General features: G+C 38.4%; 1 protein-coding gene across 1 annotated transcript in view; it reads left to right on the plus strand.

Moving 5' to 3' along the window:
- plpp6 (phospholipid phosphatase 6) overlaps positions 1-15,056 on the plus strand; it is a 17,967-nt gene extending 2,911 nt beyond the window's left edge. Inside the window, exon 2 of the mRNA XM_043699856.1 lies at positions 13,347-15,056. Within this exon, the coding sequence (XP_043555791.1) occupies positions 13,347-13,720 (374 nt within the window). The 3' untranslated portion in view covers positions 13,721-15,056. The remainder of the gene's footprint in view (positions 1-13,346) is intronic.
- The last annotated feature ends 1,830 nt before the right edge of the window (positions 15,057-16,886 follow it).

A 16,886-nucleotide genomic window follows, 5' to 3' on the forward strand; every position in this document is an offset into this window, starting at 1 on the left:
CTTCGAGGGCAGCGTGTGGTGCGGCAGAGAGTCCGGGCGTGCATAAATGATCTCACAGGCAGAGCCCTTCTCACCACTAGCCAAGCCATGTCTTGGTGCTTGTTGGAAGGTTCTGGCGATGAGTCATTCTGCCAAATGGCTTTGACAGTCTGCTCAGGGAACCGCTCGATAGGATCCGCCCTCTCCTTTTCCCGAAGGGTCTCAAGGACACTACGTGCTGACCACTTCCTGATGGACTTGTGGTCAAAGGTGTTTTTCTTCATACACTTCTCCACGAAGGGCAGGTGATACGGGACGGTCCAACTACTCGGAGCGTTCCGCAGCAGCGAGGCCAGGCCCATCCTCCGCAACACCGGGGACAGGTAGAACCTCAGTACGTAGTGACACTTGGTATTTGCGTACTGGGAATCCACGCACAGCTTGATGCAGCCACACACAAAGGTGGCCATCAGGGTGAGGGTGGCATTGGATGTATTTTTTCCCCTGTTGCCCAGATCTTTGTACAGTGAGTCCCTTCAGACTCGGTCCATCTTTGACCTCCATATAAACTGGAAGATGGCCCGGATGACTGCAGCGGCACAGGTTCTGGGAATAGGCCAGACCTGCGCCACGTATAACAGCAATGACAGTGCCTCACACCTGATGACCAGGTTTTTTCCCGCGATGGAGAGCGACCGTAGCTTCCATCTGCCCAGTTTCTGCCTCACTTTGCTGATACGCTCCTCCCAAGACTTGGCGCACGCCCCAGCCCCTCCGAACCAAATACCCAGCACCTTCAGGTGGTCGGTCCTGACGGTGAAGGGGATCGAGGATTGGTCGGCCCAGTTCCCGAAGAGCATGGCCTCGCTCTTGCCTCGGTTTACCTTGGCCCCCGAGGCCCGTTCGAACTGGTCACATATGCACGTGAGTCTGCGCACAGACAGCGGATCCGAGCAGAAAACGGTGACGTCATCCATGTACAGGGAGTCCTTAACCTGTAGGCTCCCTTTGCAAGGAATAGTCACCGCTCTCAGGCTCGCATCCTTCCCGATGGACTCGGCAAGTGGCTCTATGCAGCACACAAATAAGGCAGGAGAGAGAGGGCAGCCCTGCCTGATTCCTGATCTGACTGGGAAGCTAGCTGATTCCCACCGATTGTCAGTGCAGTCTCAAGCAATGTTGATGTAGAACAGTCTGATCTAATTGCAGATTCCCTCCCCAAAGCCTATTTTGGAGAGAACATCTCTCATATACCTGTGTGATATCCTGTCAAAGGCTTTCTCCTGGTCCAGGCTGATCAGGCAGGTGTCCAACCCTCTGTCCGGGTGAGGGTGGCATTGGATGTATCGTAGGCGATCGTACCCCTGAGGAGTGCGAGGCTCTCAGCGATCTTCCTGCCCGGCACAGCACAGATTTGGTCAGGGTGAATCACCGACCCCAGAGCAGACCTGACCCGGTTGGCGATTACCTTTGACAGAATTTTGTGAAATGACTTGATTGAAACATCCCAAGTGGTCTTGTTTTGGTGAAAATTAAGAGAATGTTTCCTCTTATAGGAAAAGCTACAACTGTTAGGTCACTGTTTAAAAAAAATATGGTGGAACTCATTTGAAACATTAGGTGAAAGTTTTTTGTTCTTTTTTTTTAGAAACAGAGGTATATAGATTCTTGATAAACAAAGGAGGTGAATGTTAATCAGAATTAGTGGGAATGTGGATTTGAGTTTACAGTTAAATCAGCTGTGATCTTATTGAATGGAGGAGCTGAATGGCCTATTTCTGCTTCTAATTTGTATGTTGGCACGCATGGATCAACATTACGTTCTGTTTCTCTGTTGATTTTTAGGGGTCGATTGGCTGAGATAGGTAAAATAGTACAAATACCAAAGATTGCATATGTGCATTATGTATTACAATATTTTTAGATTTTGAAACAATAAATAAGCATTTTTATTTATTATAAACCTCATTCAGTATCTTTTATGCTTTCAGTAACATAAATAATTAAATGTCTACTAAATACAAAAATAATCCAATGTTTGAACTGATTTCCCAGGCATTACTATTTATGTAACAAGAAAGAATATAATTTGCAAAAAGCTTCCTAAACACTTTCATATAATGTATGTTGGGTGCTGACTGGCATCCAGATAAACAACTTGCTGATTATCCACAGTTTTGCTCTCTGTCCTTCCACACATTTTAAAAACATCAAAACACTCACTGTCTCTCTTATATGTTCCCTGTGTGCAGTTTCCTCAGTATTTTGAAGTTGTGTGGTCACAAATTTCATTAAACTTGGTCAGTGGTGGATAAAGTTACATGATGCATAAAGGGCATGGTACCGATCTGCCCATTCATTTTTTTTCACATTTTAAAGGCTGGGTAATGAAAAACAATGATGTGATACTGATGAAGTCTCTGAAAAGTCCCAGTTAGGCAGTAAATTGGTTTATTTTTTGAGAGTTTTGAACATGACTGTATATTCCAAAATCTACATTCAGCTTCTAGAAATTTTAGACAATCAAGTTTGTTTAAAAATTTTAGTTCACAAATCTATTTAAGTCAAATTGATAAAATTGATGCTAACACTGAATCAGTAGCCTTAATCCTTTAAGTTATGCAAGAATTACCAGCATTATTTCTACCCACCATACAGATGTAATGGTTCTGTTATTGGGCTAGTAATTGAGAGACCTAAGCAAATGATCCAGATCTTTCTATAGCGGTTGAGGAACTTAAATTCAATTAGCTAAATAAATGTGAAATAAAAAGCAAGTTACATTTATGCTGAACATGAAACCTCAGAATTGTCATTAAAAATCCTTTGGTTCACTCACACCCTTGAGGGACGGAAATCTGCCACCCTTATCTTATGTCTTTTTGTGACTCAAAATCACAATCTGGTTGACCCAGGTACTGGACATGTTGACCTATCCCACCCAGTCAATCCTACAAGTCCTCTCATTAACATATGCTTTGTTCTACTTCTGTCCCATAGATTCCAGTGAAACTTTTTGTGTAAACTAGGAGTGCTATAAATAGATAAGTCGTTCTTTGATCTGAATTGGAATCCATGTACAATAACAATTACATGTTTAGACCACAGATTAGCCAGGTAATAACGTGACATCATTATTCTCAGCCAATGTTCTAGAGATCCCTAGCACTTTGGGTACTTTGCATTCCACCAGAGTTGGCAGCACAGTGGATGAATGGTTGGGAGGGAGTGACCTTCAGTATCTGCAATATTCATTCTGGACCCTTGAAGTCTTGAAGCATCATCTCAAAATTGTTCAAACAACCTTCTCAATACCACCTAATGCTGTCCTTTATCTGATAATGCCTCCACGTTGAGCATCACTTCACGTCAATGAAGCACTGAGGGTAGCAAGGGCACATGCTACCCTCTAGGTGAGTGACTTCACCAGAATTGGTTTGTTTGTATCAAAACTGACTGAGATTGCCAAGTCCTTGAAGGAAATAGTTACAAGACTGGGCCAGCAATAGGCAGAAAGAGCACCAATGTGGCTTATTCTGACCACACTAGCTGTTGCAACATTTCTATCTCTGACAGTATTGGTAAGATTTGCAATCTCACAGTTGCAATCAACATTGCTTGTTTTCACATAAGACTTCCTCTATCACGTGTGGGACTCCAAACATGCTTAAATGGAATAGAATCAGAACAAATCTAGTCGCTCCAAATTGGGCATTCATGAATTGCTTGGGTCCGTGATCAGAAGAATTGTATCCTGAGACAATCTGTAACTTTGTGGCTTGGTATACTTCTTACTCTACCATTATTGTCATGTCAAATAACAATAAAGAACTTGCCTACATGTTGCACGGTGGAAGTAATGTGATATTATTCAAAACTAAAATATTCCCATAACTAATAAATGGGATCAAAGCTTTGCAGTCCTACCAGATCCAGTGGTTAATGGTTTTTAATAATTAAACAGCTAACCAGAGGTGAAGGATCCAAAGACATTCCATCCTTCACAATGGCAGAATTTAGCATGAATGTAAAAGACCAGCCTGAAGCATTTGCAGTCATCGTTAGCCATAAATGCTAAATGGATCATCTATCTCAGCCTCTTTTGAATTTCCCAGCATCATAACAGTCATTCTTCAACCAATTTAATTTACTCCATGACTGAGTACAATGAGTGAAAGGTCATAGAACCTGACAACACCCTGTGCGGAGGACATGAGACAAGCTGTGTGGTGCAACTTTGGCATTTATGCTGTATAGAGGAAAATTGTACATGTTTGTGCTGTCCATAAAAAAAAAAATCCCAAAATTCACAATGGCCAATTATTGTCCCATTAATCTAATCTTATAAAATCACAAGGTGATATCAACAGTGCCATTAAGTAACACTTAATGGCTAACAACACTTCAATGATTTTTTTTTTGGATTCAGCCAGGACTGTTCAGCTATAGAATGGATTACAACCTTGGTTCATATGTAACGAGGAATGCCAGAGGTGAGCACGGTTGCCCTGGCATTTAACCACACTTGACAACAAGGGGGACGTTTAGTAAATTTTGAAATCACTGATTTGGAATCCTATTTGGCACAAGGAAAAAGTGATTGCTGCTGGAGGCCATTATATCATATCAGGAATTCTATATGTCAATATACAGGAAATCACCACATTAACACTGTGCCAACAAGAACAGTTTAAAAGCTGATTATTTTGCAGTGTCCCTGTCTCCTGACATTGTACTGTTACAATTTCGGTTGAAAATTTAGGAACTTTCCAAACTTGAACCAGCAGCTTATAAAATTTGGGACTTTGACTTTAAAATTTACCAACCTTTTGCAATTCATATCTGCCCTTTTCTGTACCACTTCAAGACATCCACAGTAACTTGACACTGCCTTAGATGGTCTATTACATTTGAACCTTCTACGTAGGTGGGCAAGCAGATTACATGTGGCATCAGTATTTTACAAAGTGAAGTTTAAATTATCTTTGAAATCCTGATGCCTGCTAATTCCAGTGTGCAGGCATCTTGGTCTTATAAACATTTTGTAATCAGCCTGTTCAGCGATATTATCACACACTATGAAACAAGTGGGACTTGAACCCAAAGATTCTGGCTCAGAGGTAGGGGCACTAAACCACCACAAGAGCCCTTTTTGCTTAATTGCTGGCCACTTACTAAGAACTAAAAAAAATGCAAAGAATTAGGTGCTGGAAATTTTAAGATTCTCAAGTAAATTTAGATCTCCTAATTTATGAGCTTCACACTGTAAAGTGCTAGGAACCACTCGCTGGTATTTTAATACTTGTGTGAACGACTTCTAAATAATTGGTTTAACAACCAAAACATTTGCAAAATATCAATTTCAAAGAGTTTAATTAAGGATTGAGCATTCCAACGTACCTCCATTCTCAATGAAATAGAATTACTTTAGATGAAGTAACAACAGGCACAATAACCTTTTAATTAATAGTTGACACATTGTCAGAGGGTAGCCACTTGAAGCAGTATTTTCGATTATAAACACATGCTTCATCAGTTCTACCTTATGATCTGAACTGAGTAGATGTGCTTTTTTTTTACAAAAGGTATGCTTAACGGCTATTTATGTGCTTGTTTTAAAATGAATATGCATGTTGGTTGGATGTTTAATTCCACCTGCAACTCTTGGCCCATGTTGAAGATTACATCTCTTGTGTAAATTCTGTTTACTGTGTTTCACAGTTTTTGTATTAGCCCTATCAAACTGTTGCTAATATACATATTTGCACTTGTTCAGTTGCAAAATAACTCCTGATGGCGCTGACTGTGTTCCTGGGGAGTGTTTTCGTGAGTGCCAGCACTTCTCTGGTAACTTCGATATCTTTCATGAGTAAATTTAAACACTATTATTATCATGCTGTTTTGGCTGTGATGGGCTTCCAAGTAAATCCTGAGCATGCTTTTTTGCCACGCATTCACCCAATCCAGAAAATATCACAATAGAAACATAAACAGGATCAAGGGTTGTCCATTTGGCCCTTTTGAGCTTTCTCTCAACATTTCAATATGATAATAGATTATTGACCTCAACTACACATTTCCATTCTTGCCTATGATCCCTCAAAAACCTTCATATCCAAAATCTATCAACCTGTCTTGCAATGCACACAACAACTGAACATCCACAGCTCTCTTGATGCAGCAAATGCTGAAAATTCACAACAGAATTTTCCAGTCATTAATGGCTGACCTCTTATTGTGAACCTCTGATTCCTTAGTTCTAGATTACCAAACCTGAGAAAATATCCTGTCAGCATCTCTGCTATAAAGCCTCCTAAGAATTTTCATGTTTCAGTGATTGCTTCTACTTCTGAATGCCAAGGGGTATACATTCTGTCTATTTAATATCTCCTTGTACAATCCCCTCACCCCAGGAGTCCACCCTGTTGCATTCATTCAAAGCAGCTGCATTCATTCTTATGTAAGGAGACCAAAACTGCAATAATTGTTCCAGGTGTGGTCCCACCTTCACAAAACTTCTGTACAAGTGGAGCAAGTGTTCCTTACTGCTATACTTCAACAGCCTTGCAATAAAGACCGACTTATTATTTGCCTTCCTAATAGCATTGTGTTACAGCAAACAAACTTTACTTCTGCCTTCTTTCTTTAAGGACTCCAAATTCCTCTGAAAGCCAACTTATAATAGTTTCTCACCATTTAAAATAAGTCTACTTTTATTATTTCTTACCAAATGGGTAATTTCACATTGAAATCTATCTGCAACTTTCTTAGTCACGCATAATCTTTTGATATTCTTTTGTAGTTGCTTTGCATCCTTTTCACAATCTGTTTTCCCATCTGACAAGTTTGAACACATTACATTTGGTCCCCTTGTTTAATTAATTTAATATAGTTTACAAGTAGCTAAAGCCAAATACTAATCCTTGTGGAACTTTGATAGTTGCAGCCTGCTAACCCAGAATATTATGTTTATTGTTCTGTTCTTTTGTTTAAGTAGTCCAAAGTCAATGCTAATTTATTGTCCCATATTCCAAGAGCCCTAATTGTGTGCACTAACTGCTTGTGTGGAATGTTATCAAATCTTATTTTAGTGCGCAGGTATGGGTACATTGGTTGATTTTTATTTCTCCATCCTTCCTGAAGAACATATGAAGAAAGAACAGGAATAAATCATTCAGCTGTTTTGCCATTCAGTTAGGTTTGGCTGACCTAATTGTGGTATTAATTCTGTTGTCCTGAATGTGCCATAACATCTGACTCCCTTCTGAATCAAAAATCTGTCAAACACACTTGAATGTATTCAATGTCCCAGTCTCTACTATTCTTTCGAGAATCAAATTCGAAAAACTAATGTCCCACAGAAGAAATTTCTCCTTATCGCCATCTTGAATGGGAAACCACTTAGTTTTAAACTGTGCTGCTTCTTTCTGTGCTAGTCCCATAAGGAAAACATCTCACCATTCTGCCAGTCAAAGTCCGTCAGAATCTTAAACATTTCAATACTATCCTCTCTCATCTTCTGAACTGCCATGAGTTTTAATTGAGTTTCTCCTCCTAAGATCTCAGGAATGAGCCCAGTGAACTAAGGTGTTGTAGGTAATTGGAGCGTTTTAATTGCTAACTTGGGTGAAATCAAAGTCAGTATAAATCTTGAAGTGAGCACAAGGTCTTCTGCTACTATAGTTTAGTACAACACTGAGTCTTTCTTCACTCATTAAGCTATCAAGAAAGTATTTGTTTATTTCTACATTGACTGAGTTAAACTGAGCCATTTGTTCTGAATTGAATGACTTTATTTTTCATTTGGTGTTGGTTTCACATGGTAACAAAAGGACAATGGGAATGTCATTCATTCATTAATTTCACTTTGAAATTGGTTTTGATGCTGAGATTTGCTACACTGATCTTAGACTTGCTTATTAGCTACAATATGAATTCAGTCAGTTATTAAGTGTGTAAATCACCCAATATATGAGGCAAGGAAAATGGAGTGCAATTCTGCAGATAATTTGACAGAAGTTATATTTTTGAATCAACCTGTACCTCTGAAGCAGGAGAGAAGTTATGTGCATAGTATGCAAACTCAGTCAAATAAGGATCAATTTGTTTTTATTGCAAAAATATACTTTATTCATTTATCTGTAAGTACATGGGAAGTGTCAAAACAGTTCTGGACAGTCTGCAGCGAAAAAAAAGAAAATGACACATTGGAATTTGACATTTCTCAGATATACTCTGCATGTTGCAAAAACAACATTTTGTAGCATGCAGGAGACTATTTACTTTCATTTTGAGGCAACGAATGGGTCTTAGAACTTAATGGTCCCTTGTTATACTTTGGCAGAAAGACTTTAGATGATAAAAACTGAAAGAACTGCAGGTGCAATATCTGAAATCAGGAACAAAACAGAAATTATTTGACCCAAAACATTAACTCCGATTTTTTTTTCCACAGACTTTTCCCCACAGTGCCTTGCAGCAGTTGCCACATGCTTTTACCTGTGTCTTTACACAGTCAGAACCTTTGTCTTTGGTCAATAATCTTTGCATGTTTGAGTAAATTTTATTTGTAGTAAACTAGTTATTCTTTGAAAGAAACTTGGTGGAATTGTTTTTAGTACAAAATTTAATATAATCTTAAGACCATAAACCTAAAATTAATTGGCATATCACCATGCTGGTTAAATTTGTTATTGCCAGTCAAGTAGTGGAACTGGAAAGTAATTGATGCACCCCTCCAGACTGTGCCTTAATGATGGAAGTATGAGACAGTCACTAATGCAAGTGAAACTGTACACAGTACATGCTTAGAATGTGGAACTTTGTCCTGAGAGGAATGAGGTATATGACTAGGGAGAAACTAGGTAAACATTGAAAAACAAAGGAATAAGGGATTTTTATTTTAAGAAGGTTTTAAGGAAATTTGCATGGAGCATAAAAATTGATATGGACTGGTTGGGCTGGTTGGGCTGACTGGCCTGTTTCTGTGGTGTAAACGCTATAGTTTATATCCTTTCATAGAACGTCGCCATTTGTTCAGCACTACCAATTACATAAATGGGACAATTTGATTAAAATTCATCTTTTTCATAGTCAAAAATTCCAAAACATGACAATAGGTTTCATTTATGGAAAGAATTTGGTTTTTGAGTTTTGTTTCTAAGAGTTGTGTTTTAAGAGAAAGCAAATTAGCTTAAGTTTAAAACAAGATGCCACAGACACAGAATGCACAGATTATGATACCAAACAGTAATATTGTTTTCAGATCCCTCCAGGACAGTTTGAGAATTTGAATTCAGCTTTGGCAATAAGCTGGGATCATTTTTAAAAGGAAAAGCGAGGACAAAAACATTGGATCATGGTCAGCGTTTGTATTATTTTTTGGGGAAACTGACTCTTCATTCAGTGTAGCTTCTATGTAACTCTCAAACCACACTAGTGCATGATTCGGAGATGAAAGGCTTAACAGACAATCAATTCTTCAATGTATAATTTCAGTTACATCACACTGCAAATCTTTGCTATAAATTCTGTGTTATGATCGAGCCCTCCACAATCACCTGATGAAGGAGCGTCGCTCCGAAAGCTAGTGTGCTTCCAATTAAACCTGTTGGACTATAACCTGGTGCTGTGTGATTTTTAACTTTGCACACTAGTGCAGTTGGTGCCCCTGAACTTACCTGCTGAGCCACTCAAGTTAAGACAGCTGGAATGGGCAATAAATGTCAACCATACCAGTGATATCTCCATCCTAAAAAAATGATTGAGTTCATTCAGATTCATTCATTTAGCTGGCTGTTCAAGTCGTGAGCAATTGCCTGTCTTCACAATTAAGCCACCCATTTTTTCAGTACATATGCCATGCGGTGAAACTGCAAGTGACCCAGTAAATCAGTTATGGTTCCTTTGTCACTTTAGATGGAAATGTCTGGTAACAGTAGAACTGACAGATACTAAACATCTTTGAGAATGTCTATTTATGAGAACATAATTCAGTCTATCATGCTATCATGATTCCCAATGATCTCAACCTTGGCACATTCAATTCAAGAACAGCAGATGTTTTCTCATAAAACTGAGTCTTACTTGAGAAGGAATAGAAAGGAAACCAGGTCTACTGGCAAATATACCCATTTTATTGATATTTCTACTGGTAAATTACTAGCAGAGTGGAAACTAGCATCCCACCCCTGCATTCTCAGTACTGAACAGAAAAATCTGGTGATGTAAAGTCTCAACAAGAAAAGACAACATAGGAATTTGGACTCAACATGGGAGTTTGAACACAAGATGGCTCCTGAGTTTGAGTGTGGCATCACCTGGTGGCTCACTTGCTTTTTCACTTAACCCCAATCCCCAGAGAATTTTATCTTTTGTTTCAAGCACATCTTGTTTAAAAAAAAGTGTTTTCTAAGTAAAATGTAATTGGGAACAAAGTACTACCAAGAGAACTATTTTTCGCAAAGAATTACAACAACCTTTCCATCTGAGGATCCACAAGGTCGTATAAGACTTTGCAGAAGATCTAGCACTTGGGCAGGATGATGGGAATCTCATTGCACATTTGACCTTTTTGATATCCTGATGAAAAGGACTATAATTGCCAGATTGGAAAACCCCTTGGTTAGATTTTGTACTCAAACAGATTTTCCTTGTAAAGCATTTTTTTTTTCAAAAAAGGTGCTTGAAACAAAAAGACAATTCCCAATGGAAAGAAGTTAATAGGCAAAGCAGATCAGCCACCGTGTAGCTTTTCAAATACATCAGATACTTTTTGCTTACATTTGTAATTTGTGTATTTGCTCATTTATTAGGCTTTAGTAGGACAAAACCAAGGTGTTCAGCATCGCTGGTGCAAGTTATTTATTTGTCTCTCTCAAACTTCATCTTATCTTTTATGATAGCATGTTTAGAGCTCACTAGGTGAACAAGAGTTGATTCCTGAAATTAGGGTGCTGCCTTCTGACTGAGTACACTAGGCCTATGTTGACCAGAATTTGGACCTACAGTGATTGAATTGAACTATGTAAATCTTAAAGGGCTTAATAGTGTCAGTGCTGAGATGATGTTTATCCTTGCTAGGGAATCTAGAATGAGGGGTCACAGTCTGAGAATAACACATCAGCAATTTTGGACTGACATAATGAGAAATTTCTTCACAAAAGATTTGTGTGTTTGCAGTGCTATGGGTGCTTCATAACTGAGTAAATTCAAGACCTACAAGTGCAAACGTTGATTTTTAGACAAGAAGTAAAATAAACCAAAAAGGTGGGACAATGTCATTTTAATGAACCCTAGGCAGTCTATCCATGCAATGCTTTACTTCTGGCATGGTTTCTGAAGAAACAAATATTCTGTTTCTGCTTTGAACTAAAATAAGGTAATTTTGCAATTCAGTGTCATGCTTTAGACAAATCTGCAATGTGTTGTATATTTATACATTAACCAAAACACCTTTTAACATGAATAACCTGTCCTAGCTATTTGTCAGAGAAACACGTAAAGAGAGGAAATGTTGATGAGCAAAGTTTGCATATTGGCAGGCCCTTGGTAAATTTCTGGCTCGAGATTCAAAGAAACCAGCATAAAATGGCTTCCTCCTTTTTTTTTACACACTTGTTTAAACATCTTTTGATACTTCAAGGTGTGATTAAATACAGGTTGCCTAATTAATATTTTACTGTTTTATATAGGATTCATAATGTAGGTGTGCTGAGAAGTGCAAATTAATTTATCTCAAAATAGAGGTATATACCCAAACACTGCCCCAATTAATCATGTTTTATTTCTGGTGAACTCATTCTAAATTTTCAAAGAATTTGTGATGATTTCTAGGCCAACTCTAGCACCAATATGGTTTCAGCATTTGATTAAATATGCGGACAACAAACTGTGTCTGATTCATGCCTTATTAATGGTGTGTGTTGGCAGCCTCCATATCATTCCTATTGCATTAGAAATAATGGCAAGGCTGTGTTGTCCAAGGATACTGGAGTAAATCAGGTAGCTACTTCCAGAAATTGCTGAGAGTTGCCCTTCCACAAGCTTTCCAAAGCCATTTGCTATTTTTGCAATTCAGATGCAAATATGGCCAGATTTGTGGCACTTATCCACTAGATCCTACTAAACTTGAGGCATAGTTTTTGGCTTATCCATTCAAGAGTAATTGAAATTTTAAATTGATGATGAATTTTAATTATTACCAAGCAACCACACATACTGTAAACATGTTTTTTTTTTACAAACGGTGGAGAATTATTCATTCCAATTTTAATTTTGGCAGATCCTTTCAAAAATATATTTTTGCAATTTTTGTTTCAAATCTCTCAATCCCATCCATCTATCTCCACACTTCATATTCTTCGAAAGTTATTTTGCATTGAATTAAATGCTTTAAAACTTACTGTGTTAGACTTTATGGCTCTCTCAAAATTCTTCAGTCTGATTGGTTGAGACAAGTCATTACCTGTTTTATTCACTCAGGAATTCTGTGTCATGAGAACAGCATGTGGTGTCCATTTGTTGCTCATACAAAATCTGGGCATGTAACTTGCTTAAGTGAGCAACAAGCAAAGCCATGGATGATCAATTGGTAGAGAAATAAAAGAAAAACACACTTTCCTTGCCAGTCTTGGCAGGATACTTGTCTATTTGAGCACTTCTTTAGGAAATATTTGAAATTGTACATTTTGTAGTCCTAATGTGTGAAATAGATTAAATAAGATTTTTATTTGCATCTAAGCACCTGTGCTTGCAGATTGTTGCTGCACCTATAAATGATTTGGCCCAACAACTCTGATGTTTTCCAAATCCTGGTATTTAAGTACATACGCTAATGTGATGCAGACTTATTCCTGTCATGCAATTTTACTTTAAAAGTTGCAAATCATGTTTTTTTATACGTAAGTTTAATTTTTGCCTCGCTCAAACTGGAATCTTGAAGTCCCTTGAAAGCCCCTGTATCATTAAGTCACCGTGGCTTTTTAAAAAAAAAAATTCCACAGTGAATGAGTTCCAAAATAAATATTTTCGGTCAATGTTTCTCCCATAGCTTGTTTTACAATTCCAAAGGAATAAATTCAGATCTCTGCATTATCAAGGGTTTGTTCTGTGATTTGAAGAATGCTTTGACATGTGCGACTCACAAGTCAACTGTGTCCCCACTGTGCAGGAGACGAGCGCCAGCTGTACAGTTAAGTTCTGGTTTAATTACAAAGGTCTTTCTCAAAATTGCATACAACATTATTTCTGTTTCCTACCCATAGACAGAGAGGTCAGTAATTCATGCCTGCCAAACAGTTAGATATGATGTGGAGACCATGTTGCCCATTGATATAGTATAATGATTTGTTTGTTTCTTTGTTTAGCTTTGATCCTGGATCTGGTCCTGGTAGGTATTGTCAAGTCACTGGTCCGCAGGCGTCGGCCTTCACATAACAAGATGGACATGTTTGCTACCTTCTCTGTGGACAGATACTCATTCCCGTCAGGCCATGCAACCAGAGCAGCATTGGGAGGTCGATTCTTCCTCAATCACTTGGTTTTAGCCATTCCGCTACGCATTCTGATTGTGCTATGGGTTTGTATCGTGGGACTGTCACGAGTGATGCTGGGAAGACATAACGTGACTGATGTTGTTTGTGGATTTATCATGGGGTATCTGCAATATAGCCTGGTGGAGTATATGTGGTTGTCATCCAGTAACCTGCAGACATTTCTGAGATTATGTGGACTTAAATAATTAAGTGTAGATTTTTTTTTGTGCAGTCTGTATCTGTTCCAACTTATTATTGTACTGTATACCTAACACTGTAAATTGATAGTGCACAATTATTTGATTTTATATTCTGACCTTTTACTTTAACACTGTATCTTGTTTAGCTAATGTTCAAAACTCCAAAACAATGTCTAATACAGTAAAATTATAATAAGTCAAATTGCAGGGGAATTGATCCACAATTTCACATTAAACAGAGCTGCAACATAGTTAAGACTAAGCACCTATGTAATACAATTTGCTGATAGACATGCTCTATCAAAAACAAAACCAAATGAAAACACTTAATGCAGAAAATATGTGACAAATGACTTTACTTTTAAAGTTGTTCTTACCTTACAATGGCTGGACCTTATACAGTAAAGGGTATTGAAAATGTTGAATGTTAGCTCTGTTAAAAAAAAACTTTTTGTTTTGCTTAACATGCTACCTTTGGAAGCGCCCAGTGTTGGTAGTGCAGTCAAATGTATTCTGTGTTTTAATGCATAGTGTGAAGTCTGGAGCATTTCTGCAGTCTCTGCGCTTGTTTGCTTAATAATATGGGTGAGACTATTTTGCAGCCATTCCCATGATATTGTGCTCTCGTGTGGCCTAATTTGCTCCAATTGATTGATATAGTTGTACAAGAATTGTGCACAAGGTCAGTTGTTCCAGAGTTACCAGTCAGAAGTTTGGCTTACCACTGGTATCCATCTATTGGAATTTCTATTTTGCATTGGAAACACCTGATAACACAAAATTCTCTGGTGTAGTTATCAGAATTTGACTCATTGTGATTTCACTGGATTTTATTTTGCTTACTTCCCAATTCTTTTATTTTTAGCTGGAAAGAAACAGGTTGAGATGAGTATTTCCATTCCTTGTCAAGTGTTGAGGTACCACCATAGTATAAGACAAATGCATTTTCCAAGCTTCTGTTTTGGGGGTGTCAATACTAAAGAGCACCTTTACTACTAGCCCAGATGTGGAGATGCTGGTGTTGGGTTCGGGTGGACAAAGCAAAAGTCTGACACCAGATTATAATCCAACAGATTTATTTAAAATCACAAGATTTTGGAGCTCTGCTCATTCGTTAGGTGAAGTGGAGGAATGCGCACAGGCACAGAATATATGGGCAGGGAAATAATAACAAGGTATTTCCAAATAGTTAAGAATATCAATGGACAAGTACAAATTGTGACTAAAGTGTCCACAGACTGAGTAACAAGTCTTTGCTGGTAATCAAGAGTAGAGAGTGTGGTGCTGGCAAAGCACAGCAGGTCAGGCAGTATCTGAGGAGCAGAAGAATCGACATTTTCAGTATAAGCCCTTCTTCAGGAATGAGGCTTGTGGACCAGGGAGACTGAGAGATAAATGGGAGGGGGTGGGGCTGGGTGGGAGGGAGCTGGGAATGGGAAGGTAATCAAGAGTCAAGAGTGTGGTGGTGGAAAAGCACAGCAGGTCAGGCAGCATCTGAGGAGCAAGAAAATTGATATTTCCAGCGTAAGCCCTTCATTAGTCACATGACAAGGATCTAACAAAAGTAACAAGTTCTCTGTGGTACTATGAATTATGGCCTCCCAGGATATAAGTGGGAAATCAGACATGTATTTCAAAACAGTTTTCCTGATGTATATTCTTCTCCACAGGAGCATGGGTAATTGGTGGAAAGAAACCCCTCTCGCCAGTTTCAAATTATCGCCAAATTTTAGCCAGGTCTGAGGCAAAACCAGTCTTGGCGTTGAATTGTATGCTAACCAGGAACTTGATTAAAATGCAGGCTGAGGTTTTTTGCAATTCATGAATAGTAAATAGGAAATGTTCAATAAGCTCCCCTTGCATTAATATACTTTTAAATAGATCCTGATCATTCCTTGACAGAATTCATCAAGCACATGAGAAATTTTCATTTCTTTCCCTTTTTAAGTGATATTCAGATAAAATTGGAAAGCAATATCTTTCTCTCTCAGATTTGGTCAGTCAGAGATGTGAGCTAGTATTAATTTTTTTTTAACAGGATTATGTGGATCATGTCTTTTTTTTCCCTGCAGTTCTAACTGTTCCACCCATTGTGCATAAATGCCAACTTAGCGAAGTGAAGAATATCTGCACCTGATGTGTTTGCAGCTTTTATCTGCTACCTGCATTGTCTTTTTCAACCATTTGCTCCTTTTTAAGTTTTTTTGGGACTACAGTTATTTCTCGGTTTTGTGTTTGTTCTCTCATCCTGTTTTTCTTTCACTGTCGATGGTTTGTCTACTGACTTATCTATCTGTATGTCAGCTGTACTCTCATTGTCACATTTTTTTCTGTCACCACTAACACTCCCCTGCTAAGTCCATGGGCCGCATTTGCCTTGCAGGGACTTCTTGTAATAATTCTGTTTGAAACCTCACCAACTACGCAAGGCAATCACTGGATCGATTTGAGTATGGTTTTGTGAGCAGTTGTCCAGACTTACATTATTATCTCTGGCTCTCTGTCTAGAGCTCCTGTGTTCATCCACATCTTTGCATATATTTTCTTTGGATCATTTTCTCTTGCCAACCATCAGAGAACACTGATGGCAAGTAAGGCTGTTGCAGTGGACTACTGTACACAACTCACTGTTTCTATCATAAGAAGAAAGTGCTACAAAAAGATGTTTAAGCAGGCACTTTAGCTGAATTGGTTGCATTTACAACAGGAAATTTGGGATAGTTCCACTTCTGAAAACAAAAACCCTAACAGACCATTCACTGCTGGGGCTTTCCTCATTTGTAGACTAATTAATGGAGTTTAATTGCTGCTATGAGCTACGACCTCCATTCATCTTTCATGACCAAGAGGATGGCAGAAAGCAAACCAGATAAACTTTGAATGTTTTGTTTTCTTTACGTTCTTATTTTTGTTATAGCCAAGTGAGGTGGAGAAAGAAAGCAGTTTGACTCAGAATCCTTTTTTTTCATCTTTTCCCTAAGTGCCAGGTTTTCATATCAGGAAAAGAAACTTTTCCATTCAACAGTTCAGATATTTTATTGCTCACCTCGGGAACAAGTGGGACTTGAACCCAGGCCTCTTGGCTCTACCAGTGTACAGGAGCCTGTTTCATCACAGTAAAGCTTACTGTTTGCAGGCATGGTTTATCCAGCTATGTTTAACCAAACTGTAA

This window comes from Chiloscyllium plagiosum, chromosome 11 (assembly GCF_004010195.1).
Source record: "Chiloscyllium plagiosum isolate BGI_BamShark_2017 chromosome 11, ASM401019v2, whole genome shotgun sequence".
NCBI lineage: Eukaryota > Metazoa > Chordata > Chondrichthyes > Orectolobiformes > Hemiscylliidae > Chiloscyllium > Chiloscyllium plagiosum.